The sequence below is a fragment of the Diceros bicornis genome, chromosome X, assembly GCF_020826845.1.
Source record: "Diceros bicornis minor isolate mBicDic1 chromosome X, mDicBic1.mat.cur, whole genome shotgun sequence".
NCBI classification, from domain to species: Eukaryota; Metazoa; Chordata; class Mammalia; order Perissodactyla; family Rhinocerotidae; genus Diceros; species Diceros bicornis.
In genome coordinates, this window is record NC_080781.1 from 65,675,290 (window position 1) to 65,689,482 (window position 14,193).

General features: G+C 40.0%; 1 protein-coding gene across 5 annotated transcripts in view; it reads right to left on the reverse strand.

The window, feature by feature from the left end:
- Positions 1–13,857, reverse strand: part of PHKA1 (phosphorylase kinase regulatory subunit alpha 1) — a 127,464-nt gene extending 113,607 nt beyond the window's left edge. For 4 of the 5 annotated variants that reach the window (XM_058536194.1, XM_058536193.1, XM_058536191.1 and 1 more), the window contains exons 1-5: positions 13,422–13,857; positions 12,313–12,471; positions 6,368–6,415; positions 4,127–4,295; positions 672–754 (exon numbers count right to left, since the gene is read on the reverse strand). In XM_058536194.1, the coding sequence (XP_058392177.1) occupies positions 672–754; positions 4,127–4,295; positions 6,368–6,415; positions 12,313–12,471; positions 13,422–13,499 (537 nt within the window). In that variant the 5' untranslated portion in view covers positions 13,500–13,857. The remainder of the gene's footprint in view (positions 1–671; positions 755–4,126; positions 4,296–6,367; positions 6,416–12,312; positions 12,472–13,421) is intronic. The other variant, XM_058536192.1, reaches the window with a different exon arrangement.
- Between the last annotated feature and the right edge of the window lie 336 nt (positions 13,858–14,193).

Here is a 14,193-nt window from a genome sequence, read left to right on the forward strand (position 1 = left end):
TATTTATCCAAAGAAAATGAAAACACTAATTCGAAGAGATATATGCATACCTAGTTTCATTGCAGCTTTATTTACAATAGCCAAGATATGGAAGCAACCTAAGTGTCCATTGATAGATGAATGGGTAAAGAAGATGTGCTACATATATACAATGGAGTATTATTCAGTCATAAAAAAGAATGAAATCCTGCCATTTACAACAACATGGATGGACCTAGAGGGTATTACGCTAAGTGAAATAAGTCAGAAAGGGAAAGAAAAATACCATATGATTTCATTTATATGTGGAATCTAAAAAACAAAACAAATGAACAAACAAAACAGAAACAGACTCATAGATACAGGAAACAAACTGGTGGTTACCAGAGGAGGGAGGGGTTGAGGGGGCAAGTGAAACAGATGAAGAGAATTAAGAGGTACAAACTTCCAGCTATAAAGTGAATGACTTATGGGGATGTAATGTACAGAATAGGGAATATAGTCAATAATGTAATAACTTTGTATGGTGAGAGATGGTAACTGGACTTACCATGGTGATCATTTTGTAATGTATATAGCTATCAAATCACTATGATGTACACCTGAAACTAATAGGATATTGTATGTCCATTATACTTCAATTAAAAAAATTAAAAAAAACATTTAAAATCCATTCCAAAATGAGTACTTACAGCAGTTTTATATGCAGATTCAATGTAAAATACAAGGTTCTGTATGAAATTGACTTCATCTAGGCTGTGGATGATATGAAGTCCTGAGGAAAAAAAAGAACAAATATATAGAGCTGGTCAATTATCACTATAGGCTTTATAGGCAGCCATAGTGACTAACTGATCCCACTACTCCCAAGTAATCCTACTCCTGCTTAGGAATAATGGGAGGCACTTTGATTCTTAAACCCTAAAAACAAGACCACAAATGAGTCCCAGGCTAGTCTTCAACTAAGTGAGATACCAACATAGTTTAACATGGAAGAATTTTAACTGTTATTTGTAGGTTTTAATAGAAAGTTTCAGACTCATAATTCTATAAGTAACTAATTTATAAGGTGCTTAAACGTACAAACCTAGGCATCTGGAAAAAGAATGATAAATATTTCAAAAAAGAGTTGGAGGAAGTTTAAATACTAAGCAAGAAGTAGATAAAAATTATGATTTTAAGGAGAATTTAAAACCATGTTTTTTGCAGTAAAAATAATTATTCTAAATGTAAGCTATACAAAGATAGTTATAGCTTACAAATGGAGTGTTTTGCATGAATTATCCATATGATTTTTACAACAACCCTAAGAGGTGAGTACCTCTATGTTTTCCATGAGGCTTAGGTTAAATACCTGTCTAAGATCATGTAACTAATAAATAGTAGAACTAGGACTCAATTGACTATCAACTTCTGTTTCACTTCGGAGACTGAGTTCCTAACCAAGATGCTATACTGCTTCCCAATACATACAATATAATCCAGTTTTGTTTAAAAACTAACTCCTCTCTCCTCCCCCATCCCCCCAACTCTCTATGGAGAGAAATACCAACAGGTATACAGTGAAAGTCTTCCTCCCACCAGGAATCACATCACTCTCACCCTGCCAAATCTCCTCTCTGGAAGAAACCAGAAACTATGGGTTAGCTTATTGCTCTTATTGAGCTATCAGCCTCCTCTTCACTTCATGGCACCTAATTTCTTGGAACTTAATTTCTTAAAACCAAAACCTCCATTGTTTTTGAGAGTGCCCTTAGGCTTGATTCTGTTCCAAATAAAGTCAGTTCTCTTGGGAAGAGCTATGGAGCTTTCTGTTCTTATGGCCTGCCTCTCCCTCCATGCTACTAGCAAGGTGGGTCAGGCCTAGTATTCTCTGCCTGCTCTGCCTGGGGTTAAGCTTCGATTCCATGAGTGGAATGGGGGGCAGGTAGGAAGGGAGTTCCAGATTTCTTAGTTATTGGCTAGACTAGAGCTTCTGCAACACAGAGCTGGGGAGGATGAGAAATGCTGGCAACCTACCTCTCTCAGGGAGATATCATAGCCCTAGACTGGGAGCTGGGAGGAGAGGGAGACTTGTATTCTTGGCTGCATCAACCTTGAGAGTAGTACTTCTGTCATGGTGAGCCTGGGGTGGAGGAGGGAGTAGGTTGTGGCCCAAATACCACACTCTCTCACTGCTCTTACTAAGATTTAGATTTCCTTGAATAAATGTTTCTCCACTTGCTGTATGCCCTTAGGACAATTTCCAGTGACTTTAAATGGTTGGTTTTTTAAAATTAATTTTCACTATTTATGGTTATTTTGCTGGGGAAAAGGTCTGTGGAGCTCTTTAGGCCACCATCCTGTAAGTTGCAGTCAGCTTCTGTCTAAGCTTCTCTTTTAACCAAGGTTGAAATTTTTAAGAATTCAAAAATATGCAGAAAATTGCTAAATTTTCCATGAAGATCTTTCATATTCCACCTACTGATTATCTCTCTCATCTTTTTCATCCTCAAGGCAACTGCCTTACATAAGTTCTGCATCATTTCTTGCCTAAAGTATTTCACTAACCTCCTAACTAGTCTTCTATCTTAATTTTCTCCCCTATCCAATCTAGCCTCCTGAATCTGAATCATCTGAAATTTTCTTGATTATTTACCTTCAGTGGCCCTCTACTGACTACAGACTAAACTCCAAACTACTTAGCATGATACACAGGCCCTTAAACAGCTAGTCCCAACTTTCTAGCTTCATCTTTTGCCATTTTTCCAGATCTATCTTATACTCTAACCATAGAAGATACCTAGCTTTACCTTGGTGGCCAGTACTTTTCAAACTTATGTGTGGTAGTCATGCTATTCCCTTCCTTTCTCTGATGTGTGAATTTCTACTTATTCCTACTTATTCCCTAAAGGCCTGATCAAATAATATCCACCTTATCCTAAGCACCTATCAAAGTTAGCTCATTGAATTAAATGGTAAGTCAGGAATCAACAAACTGATGAATGAATGAATATGTCTCTTATAAGCCTCTTTAGTATAATATTTCTGCTTCTGTTCTGGGCTCAAAATGAAAAACCACAAGGGATATTTAGACACTGTTTGCTTTGTAGAAAAACATTCCAGAGTTGGTATTAAAGGAATATTATAAACGGAGTTACAGCTGCTGTTTAAATAAATAAAGCCTAAAAATACATTTATTCAGGGAGGAACCTCTGCTCCAAAAGAAGGGAGTACGTGGGTAGCCATATTATAATTTTAAGAAAAGGTTATTCAGCTTCCGGGCTTGTGTTCTAGAGGTAAAAAAAAAAAAAAGGAAGCCTTTATCACCAAATAGTTATTTATACAAGAAAAGGAGAAGACTATTGTGGGGTAATTCTCACCTTGAATGCCCTTTGTACCAAGGAGCCTTGTAACCAAATAGGAAGATAAAGAAATCGAAACATCAAAAATATGGTATCGTGAGAAGTACATTTACTTACTCAGGAAGATCTAACAAAGGTTCCTGTTTAATTTACAAACTGAGGGTAATCAGATTCGTTGTCCTCCCCAATTAGGAGAAATAAAAGGGGATTATGTTGGTTCTTACACTTTTCTTTTTCAGTTAAAGCTTCTAAAGCTAATAACAAAACAATCTGAAAAGGTGTATTATTCAACAATAAAAAATACACATTTTAATTCTGATTCCTAAGTTAATTCCCTTAATATAATTTAGATGCCTATAGACAGATGCCTTGTTTATAATACATTCATAAAGAGTAGTACAAAGTAAGTGATTCAATTTATGTTAATACTAACTATAGGCCTGTCGGTGTCTAGTATGAGAACAATCAATAAACCCTAGCCTTTCTTTCCCATCTCATGGTATTTGAAGATTAATAAAAGATAAAAATACCATCTAAAGAAAATCTGTCCCAGATTTCCTGGTTCTCAATTAAAAAATTAATTAGTACACCAGACTTGTTTCTCAATGTAAAAGAACACAAACTAGAGCTCAAAGAGTTGTTTCTCCATATAAAATGTGCAAAATACTATGTTTCCAATGTGCATCTTTAAGCAATGTAAATAGCTATGTTGTTTTTTGGCCAACACCTTTGGCGAAGCCACGTGTGCCAGAGCAAGTGCTCCACATTGCAGTGGCCCCCAGTACTTCTATCCTTGTACTGACCTGAGGCAGTCATTTGTGCTAAGAAGAGCAGGTACACAGAGGTAGCATCCAACTGCAGGTGTCCCCACTGGTCATCACCCACTACAGTGGCACACGTTTTGGTGTTATACTTGGCATGGAGGCTATCCTTGGTACTCTGACTATACTTGAAGGATTCTACTTTATCCACCTGAAGAAAACAAAAACAGTAAAAGAAGGCTATGCAGAAAAATCAACCCATATGCCATACTTCTGCAGTACTCTAACACATGTGGCTGCATTCGGTCTTCAGGCAATTGTGAATATTTAAAATGTATTGTTATCTTTTTTCCCTACACTAATACAACTAGGAAAGTCTACTGTTGCTGTTTTTTAATTTAAGCAATTTAATTAGAAAATAATACCAGTCAAAACTAGCTATTTCCTATTCATTACCTCTCTTTCATTCTTCAGATGGTTGTTTTGCCACATTGTAGATATAAACTGAGATGCAGAGTGGCTGAGGGAGAACAGCTTAGTAAGAGATAACTGAGTTGTAAAAAAGACACATTTGTTCCTGAAACAGAGGTAGGAATTTTGAGGGAAATTAGAACAAGAGGATATATTTTGAAGGACTAATGAAAAGAGCTGGGGAGAGATACACGGAGTTACAGAGAAGATATGAAAGAAAGCTGAAACCAGAGGTCAGAAAGAAAACATTGTGCAAGGGACAACTGAAAAACTTAGTTCCTGAAACTTAGATCTGAGTATGTGTGCATCTGATATATGATAGTAACTCTTATACCTTTAAATATGGTTCATGAAATTAGTGACTTTAAACCTATTTGGTAGGGTAGAAAATGCAAATCTCTAAAATAGAAAAAAAAATAGTAGCAAAGAAGGAAAAAAAAAAAGAAATAATGGCCATGAGATAGCCGAGTAGAGAGAGCACTGATAAAGAAGTTCAGAAGTCTAGAGTTGATTTCTTTTTACTTCAGACTTGTTGTGTGTACCTGTGGATGGTCACTTTATTAATCTGGACCTCCATTTCTTCTTCTAATAAAATGTAATCTTGGTCTCAAGAAAATCAGTTCAGATTCAATGTGTGCAACATGTGTAAAGATCTCCTAGGATACAAGTAAAATACTTTTTTTTTGTTTTTGGTGAGGAAGATTGGCCCTAAGCTAACACCTGTTGCCAATCTTCCTCTTTTTGCTTGAGGAAGACTGTCCCTGAGCTAACACCTGTGCCACTTCTCCTCTATTTTGTATGTGGGACGCCATCATAGCATGGCTTGGTGAGCTGTGTGTAGGTCCACACCTGAGATATGAACCTGCAAACCCTGGGCTGCTGGAGGAGTGCACTGGAACTTAACCACTATGCCACTGGGCCAACCCCAGTAAAACACTTTTGAATGGAAAAAATATCATATATAAACCCAAAAGATAAACCACAGACTGCTAAAAAATATTTGCAGTATATGGGACACGGGATTAAAATCCATAATGTACAGGAACTCTTCAAATAGGCAAGAAAGAGACAGTCCAAAAGAAAAATAGGCAAAGAACCCAATAGCAATTAACAGAAGAGGAAATGCAAATTTTCAATCTACACATGAAAGCATGCTCAACTTCACTGAAGACCAGAAAAATACAAATTAATGCAAGGAGATATAAGTCCTCGGCCCCTTATCTCCAATCATAAAATCTAAAACACTTTCAAAAGGTTTGTTCCCCTAAGCATAGCACCAAAATTCATTTCGTGGCAATATATGATTCAAATTGACATGGGGCTATTTGTAGTTTTTATTTATTCCACTTAGTGTGAAATGCATGTTTCCCTACAGAGAGATTGTTTTTGATGATAGAATGCTATTCTGGACCTACTGAGGGCATAAGATAATATATGGTACATGCACTGTACTACCTTTTAAAATCTGAAAAATTCTGAATTCTAAAAGTTATCCGGTCCCAAGGGTTTCAGGTGAGGGCTTATAGACCTGTATCATCTTTTACTCAATATACATCATTGTATGCACAGTAATGAAGTATATTAAAAAATCATTTGTAGAGGGGGGAAAAAAAGACTAGAGGAAAACATTCCGGTGGTAACTGGGTGGTGAGATCATGGGTGACATTTTCCCCTTCAATTCTATAAATTTTCTAAAATTAGTGTGCACTATTTGTGCAATTGAAAAAATATAAACTATAAACATTCCCTAAGGGGTGGAGATTCTATTACAATGTGCTTTTATTAGAGAGAGAGGTGTTACCAACACCATACCTGTCTGATCATGCAGTGCAGCAGTCCTCTCATCAGCTTCACTACACTCTGCAGAAATAAATGGAAACAAGACTGTTATAAACATCGCTAGATGCAGGAACACTTACTCAGCAACTGCAGTTGGTACATGACCTTTTGAGAAGAAGTAACCCTATCCTGGGTTCATATTTACATGGCATTTACTTTATAGGTACACAGAAGAGCAGACTGCAGCTAAAAGTGGAATCAAAAGCTGCAGTTGGCGATTCCTTCAAGTCAAAAAAAAATCCAAGCTCTAACCGGTTTATGTAAAACAAAGCCAACCATCCTATTAGAGAACATTCCACCTAGTCAAAATGGGTAAGTCAGCTCAAAAATCATAAAGCTGTGAAGATATTCAAAAATACATCCTATGGCCTAGAAAAGCCAACAACATCACTTTTGTTTTTTCTAAACTAGCCAAGACTTATCTTCAAGAGTCCACAGAAATATTTATCTAGACATTTTCCCTAAAGAATAAATAAACTTCAATTCAGAATAAGTGTAAAGGGCAATTGTTAATGCAACTCAATCCCTTTTCCATGAAAAAAAAAGCCACAAACTTCTTAAGTCTCAAGTCATCACTGTTTCTTTTACTAGGGCTTGGCAATTTCTAAAGTAGTTAGTTTTCCAGTCATAACACTCCAAAATTCTGATTACCAACTACATACTATACTGGTTGGTATAATGTAACATAGCAATAATAATTATATTTAATTATAACATAGTATAATAATACTAGTTATACTATACTACTTAGTATAATATAATAATAAGTATATTTAATTATAATATGCTATAGTAATACTATATTATACTAGTATAGTATAGTTATACTACATGACACTAGAAGGGCTCATCAACAGTGGCATGGGAGGAAATATGTTTTGGAAGAATGTAGCACCAAACAGCTTCTCCATTTCTCTAAGCTTCCTGTTTCACACTCCAGAAGAAATACAACAAGGTTACTCCAGGGAATGCTGGCTCAGAGGTGGCTTCAGGACACCTCTGAAAACTAATCCACTTGGGAGCTGCATCATTCTGTTATTCCTTCAAAACATTCAAGTGGACTACTAGCCACCAGCATGATAAGGATAAGTACCTGTTAAATTATGCCCCAACTCTTTATGACATCTTTTACTGAAGGAAAAATAAAAAGTGTTTCCTTGGGAGAGCTCCCTTTCTTAAGTAATTTCTGTCTATAAATGGTCCCCTCCCCTTACAGATCAAGGGAAGTAATTAAAAAAGAGAGAGAGGGGCTGGCCTGGTGGCGCAAGCGGTTAAGTGCACGCGCTCCGCTGCGGCAGCCGGGGGCGGCCGGGGGTTCCCCAGTTTGGATCCTGGGTGCGCACCGACGCACCGCTTGTTAAGCCATGCTGTGGCGGCGTCCCATATAAAGTAGAGGAAGCTGGGCACGGATGTTAGCCCAGGGCCAGTCTTCCTCAGCAAAAAAGAGGAGGATTGGCATCAGATGTTAGCTCAGGGCTGGTCTTCCTCACAAAAAAAAAAAAAAAGAGAGAGAGAGAGAACAGGCAGTGCATGATCTTGTCATCTTTTAAAGCATGAAGCATTTGTTATAAAGTAATGAAACTGACTGCAACCTCTACAAGCAAATCTCTATCATTACTGTGACCCTAATAAAAGAGACCATCCTTTAATATACCCTGTTACAGAAAGCATTTAACACAGCCTCGTCACTCCGTGGGGAGACTATTCAATTCTGAATTATCTTCTAGGTGTCACCACATACTCACAGGTTTCTATCACATTCTTTCAACTCTCTTTACCATCCAGCCCTGCTATTCCCATCTATATTTTCTTTAACTTAAACAGCAAACCTGGGGAATCATGGACCCAGTGGAGGATTCCTGATTGCCATCCACTTTTGTCTTCCTGGAATGGCCACTGTCAGCCATTTCTGTCCTCAAGTTCCAACTTCCAAGTCAGGATAAATTTAACAGGAAGCATGGGAGGTAGGAATGAGGGGAGGTATCTGTACTTTGTATTCCCCCAAACTGGCTGTTTTCTGATTCAGGTGCACTAGTTGGCATTAATTATACATGTTTATTCATACACCAGGGCTTCCAGCCCCACCTAGTAACACCCTCCTCTCACCTACTCTTTTTGAGGCTATGGATCTATGTATTTGTGAATTGACTATATAAAGATATATAACTATATACAACTATATCTACGTAAGTATTAATCTCTCTCTCTCTCCAGGTATACCTATAATCAGACATTTATTGAGCATCTAAAATATGCAAAGCACTATACCAGGTTTTGTGTAACATAAAGGGGAAACAAGATAGGTACATTAAAAAAAATACACTACAAACATGTCTACCTAACAATTCCTAGTTATCCTTTAAAACCCCACTCCTCTGTGCATCCTTCCTTGCCTTGTTCAAGGGAAATTAGACATTCTCACCTCTGTGTGTTCCACAGAACTTTGTACTTATCTCCTATATATATAGTACCTACAGTGTCTGTCCTAATATATTGTAACTGTTTATATATCTGTCTCCCCCATCAGACTATGAACTCCTTAATAAAAAGGGGCAGAGACCAGGTTCAGAAATAGACCTTTAAGTCAATGGATTAAGTAGGTTACAGTTTAATAAATATGTATTCCATGTCTGCAAGTAACTCTCAAATGGCTTATCAAAAAAATCATGTGTGTGCACATGTGCATTTAGAGAGAGGGAGGAGGCAAATATGATAAAATGTTAACAACTAGTGAATCTAGATAAAGAGTATATGCAAATATCTCCATTTTACTATTCCTTTTTGGTGAGGAAGATTAGCCCTAAGCTAACTTCCATTGCCAATCCTCCTCTTTTTGTTTGAGGAAGAGTGGCCCTGAGGATATGCAGATGCAACTGATCCGAAGACAAATAAAAATCAGGGTTTGAAATTGAAGTGAGGTCAGAGTTAAAGATGAAGCTTTGGAAGTCACTCTCATAAAGGTAATAGTTCAACTCATGAGAAAAGATGAGAGACTATACACAGAGAACAAAACTGAGGAAGATGTAGAACTGCAGGCAGCCAAAGAGCTCTCTCTATTTGTCTGCCTATTTATTTTTATGGGTGTAAGCCTATATCTATGCGACTAAGAGAAAAGACCATTTGTAAAGACATATATGGTCACAATACTATTCTCAATCAAGGATAGAATAGTCACCTAAACCCTTGTCCCCTTTTCATCCAGGATTCTCTTTAGTTCTCTGACATTATTTCTTAGAGAGAAACCAAGGTGAGATTTGGAAGGGTAGAAATGATTAACAATCAAAAGTTTAGGAACTGCATCCACCTGGGTTCCCTTGTCCCTGGGCGCTTCTGTTGGGGTGTTGTCAATGAGGGGCACTGGAAGCGGGCTAAGAAAAAAAATTGAATGAAATATTTTTATTTCAATAAAGATGGAGCCATTTTTGCCCTATCTGCTCCAAAAAAAAAAAAGTTTGGGAAAATCCACACAGTAATGGAAAGTTGACAGTAGGTGGGAATTTCATCTATGGATTTATTGGATTTAATCTATGCTCATTTATTGGCCATAGATCAGGGGTTATTATCCCTGGATACACTTTAGAATCATCTGGGTAGTTTTTTTTTTTTTTGTGAGGAAGATCAGCCCTGAGCTAACATCCATGTTAATCCTCCTCTTTTTGCTGAGGAAGACCGGCTCTGAGCTAACATCTATTGCCAATCCTCCTCCTTTTTTTTTCCCCCCAAAGCCCCAGTAGATAGCTGTATGTCATAGTTGCACATGCTTCTAGTTGCTGTATGTGGGACGTGGCCTCAGCATGGCCGGAGAAGGGGTGCGTTGGTGTGTACCCGGGATCCGAACCCAGGCCACCGGTAGCGGAGCATGCGCACTTAACCGCCAAGCCACGGGGCCGGCCCTCATCAGGGTGGTTTTTAAAAATATTAATGCCCCTGGGGCTCCACTTACAGAGATTCATCTAAATTGTTCTAGGGTGGGGTCCAGTAAGGGTATTTCTTAAGCTTCCCTAGTGATCCCAATGTACAGCCAGAGTTTAGAACCACTCCTGTAGATTAGAGACAAAGCCAACTCACCACCTGTCTCTAGAAATAAGGCTTATTGGAAAACAACCATGCTCATTCATTTATGTATTGTCTCTGGCTGCTTTTGCGCAATAACGGAAGAGTTGAGTAGTTGGGCAGAGACCACACATGACCCACAATGCCAAAAATATTTACTATCTGGCCCTTTAGAGAGACAGTTTTCTGATCCCCAGTCTGAATTAACTGAGTAAGTTCTGAGAAAGAAATTAATGAGACTTAATAATAAAATCTGCTTTAATTCACAATGAAAGTTCACAGAAATTTTAGAATTCCTGGAGAAATGTTTCTTTTTTGAAGATGTTTCTTCTTACCATAATGTTTTTGAGACATTCTAAAGTTATTATTGAGGTGGTATGAAAATTATTTTTGGGATATGTGAAAAATTATTTGATGGAACATTAAAATTTTAGAACAAATAATTCTGTGTTTCCCTAATTTTTTTCCCCTTCCTCTGTTAAATGCTTTCTATCTGGGCCACATAAGGAAAAATGTCGACTTTGCAGAATGATTGGTCAACAAGGAGACAACAGATTTCTTCTAATAGTATTGAAAAAAAAATTGGTCACATTGGTCAAATGGGTATGGAATCGTGGGTAGTGTTCCACTGATATTAATTTCTAGCAAAGCAAACAAAATACTGTGATCAAAATAGCAAAACATTAGAGTATGATGGAGGATTTGGAGGGAGAGGGTAAGATTACAGGTGATTTTTTAACACTTCTCTATATTTTCCAAATTCTTAAAATGGTTATGTATTATTTCTGTAAGTCATAAAAATATTGATCTGTACTTCCTGGGCTAGAGCAAAAACTCCAACAATTTTTTTCTGGTGGAGCTAAGTACCTCTCAATAGTGGTCTGAAGGAATAACAAATGCCTGTTGTTGCAGAGGACAACACAGTGAAACCTCCCATGGCCAAAGACTGCAACTCGGCAATATGTTGGTGCCCTTAAAAATAACCAAATCTCATATTCTGATTTATGTATGGCAACTGGAGCTCAGATTGCCTAAGTCTGAGGGAGACCATTTGAGAAAATGGCTGGTGTAGAATCTTTTCCACCAATGGAAAAGAATTCACATACACCTTACAACTCACAGTAGAGTATCTCAACATTAAGAGTCCCTTGTGGCCCAGAATATTGTTTTCTTCATTCAAGAGGACACAGCACCCTGTGTCTAAACAGCTCTATAAAGGATGTTTCTTTACTGAGGGAAAGGGTCTTAAAAGTTGGCTTCTTTACTGAGGGAAGGATCTTAAAAGTTGGCTTAAAATTTGGCTTAAAAGAAGGCCTTTATGTCATCTGCTGACTCTGACCTTATTTTGCTCAGGGAAAAAAAGAAGCACAACAGGCTCTGAAACAGCAGCCATTGGTATAAAAATCAATAAACGGTCTTTACTTGTGTCTAGTTGGGAAGGTCTGCTAATTTGTGTCAGTTACCCTCATACAAACACCACTTATCATTTTCAAAAACAAAGTAAAATGGTAGATACCTGCCCCCAAACATTCTTCTCAATGAGAACATGCTGGAGATTGGAAAATACATTTACTTAGAAAGAGGATTATAAATTTTAGCAAAGATCCCAGGATAGGATTTTCCACTATAACAGAACAGACTGTGCCCTCTCCCCCCGAATCAACAAGTTTCAAGTTTCCACTGCAAAAAAATTTCAGTACAATACAGGGAAGGTTTTCGGAATGTAATTTCATGAAGGTGAAGAAAGAGGGAGAAAGGCAAAATACAGTTCTCTTAGCTCCTGTGGGCTACATTTCCTTCAATCCCTGCTCTCCTCCCCCCACTCCCCACAGCTCCAGATCTCTTTGTATTTTTATTCTGAGTACCTGCTCTAGTTCATAGGCCTTTGCCTTATCCTCATCCCGGTCTGCATTCTTCCGATAGGCCAGGCCCAAAGCCCACACAGCCAAGATGCTGTACACATTATCACGGACCCAGGCATCTTTCTGATCATAGCTGGCTGGAAGCAAGCCAGTCACAGGATTCTGCAAGGCCAAGAAAAAGAAAAGCAGGTAACCATAAGGTGTTTACATGAGGAAACAGAATCTATCAAATGGGTTATTTAGGGACTTTGGTCTTCTACTTCCCCACTCCTGAGTTTTGTAACCTCCTCTTCTTCTGACAAAGTGCAAGCAAATGCTATTTTGAATAAGGGGCAAGAGCTGGCTGAAGCCTTACAAGTGTGAAATGTGGGTATTATTAAAAGAAAGGCAGTGTTTTAACTTTCCAGTTAGAAAGAATGAACAACCAACAAAGAACCAACATTAAAGGAGTGGAAAAAATGGGGCTGGCCTGGTGATGTAGTGGTTAGGTTCACGGGTTCAGATCCCTGGTGTGGACATACACACGACTCTCAAGCCATGCTGTGGAAGCGTCCCACATACAAAATAGAGGAAGACCAGCATGGATGTTAGCTCAGCGACCATCTTTCTCAAGCAAAAAGGGGAGAATTGGCAGCAGATGTTAGCTCAGGGCCAATCTTCCTCACACACACAAAAAATAGAGTAGAAAAAATAACTAACAGCATATATAAAGTACCTCAGGTCTTCACAATCATCTAGTCTTAAGATGGCTAAATGTTCCCCTACTTCTTTTCTATGGCATAAGGGGAAGGAGATGACTCCCAAACCTCGGGCGGGGTGTGTGTGTGAATAAACAAGCTTCAACACATCTTTCAACTCTGCCTCCCTGGAGCCCAGCTGTGGCTTGGGGGGCGGGGGACTCAGAAGCCATGACTCAGGGCTGGTGGCTAACGGTGCCTGACTCGGGTTCTGCTACTGGCCCAACACCTCTCTTTTCTTCAGGGTTCTTTACGGCCTCCCCAGCTAGGGGGCGGGAGAACCCGCTACAGACACACGGGGGTTCACCCAGGGTCTCCGGCCAGGCTATCATACTGCACATGCTCGGTGGTTACAGGCGACACCCCTTCACTTACCTGATGGCACAGGATGGTCTGATGAACCAGCCTAGCGTAGCCGTCCAGCCGGACGCCCGAGTTACTCCGGCTCCTCATGGCGCCACGTTTTCAACCCCCTCAGAGAAACGGCCCGGGTGCCGCAGGGGCCCTCGGTCCTCCAAGGAGACTCCAACACAGCTCCACCCACGCTGTGGGAAGCCCGAGCGCCAGGCCCCGGCAGAGCGCTTTCACCGCGCAGGCCTGCGGCCGGCTGTCCGGACAACGGTGGCCTCTGGAGCCCACCACAGGCCAGCGCGCCCGAGCCTCCCGTGGTCTAGCGCCCCGGCGCCGCTCTCCGCCACCCTTAGGCCCGTCCGGCCTCCGCGTGTGGCTCCTGCATCCTCCGCTCAACTCCCGGAGGCCGCCACGGCCCAGAGCCTCCCGTGCGGCTGGCGGCAGCGAGTCACCGGCCGCGGCACCGCCTCCACCTTGCGGGAGCCGCGAGCCGGAGGCGGGGCGGGCGCCGCGGGTCCCCGCAGCTGCGCGCTGCGCCCGCCCCGCCCGCGCGCGCCCCGCGGCCGAGAATGTGTCACCGTTGGCAATGTGCTTTCAGAGGTTTATTTTCGAAATGCCTCAAATGACTGTTTCAGTTTTCCACCCTTGCCGTGCACCCAGGACGTTGAGGAGGATGTTTCCTCTGGTTTCTTCTGCTGGACTAGTTTTAGGAACATACGGTAACTTCAGTCCTAAAAAGAAGGACGCACGTTTGCGTTTAAGGTCTAAAGAATTGGAATTTCCGGGTCTTTACTGT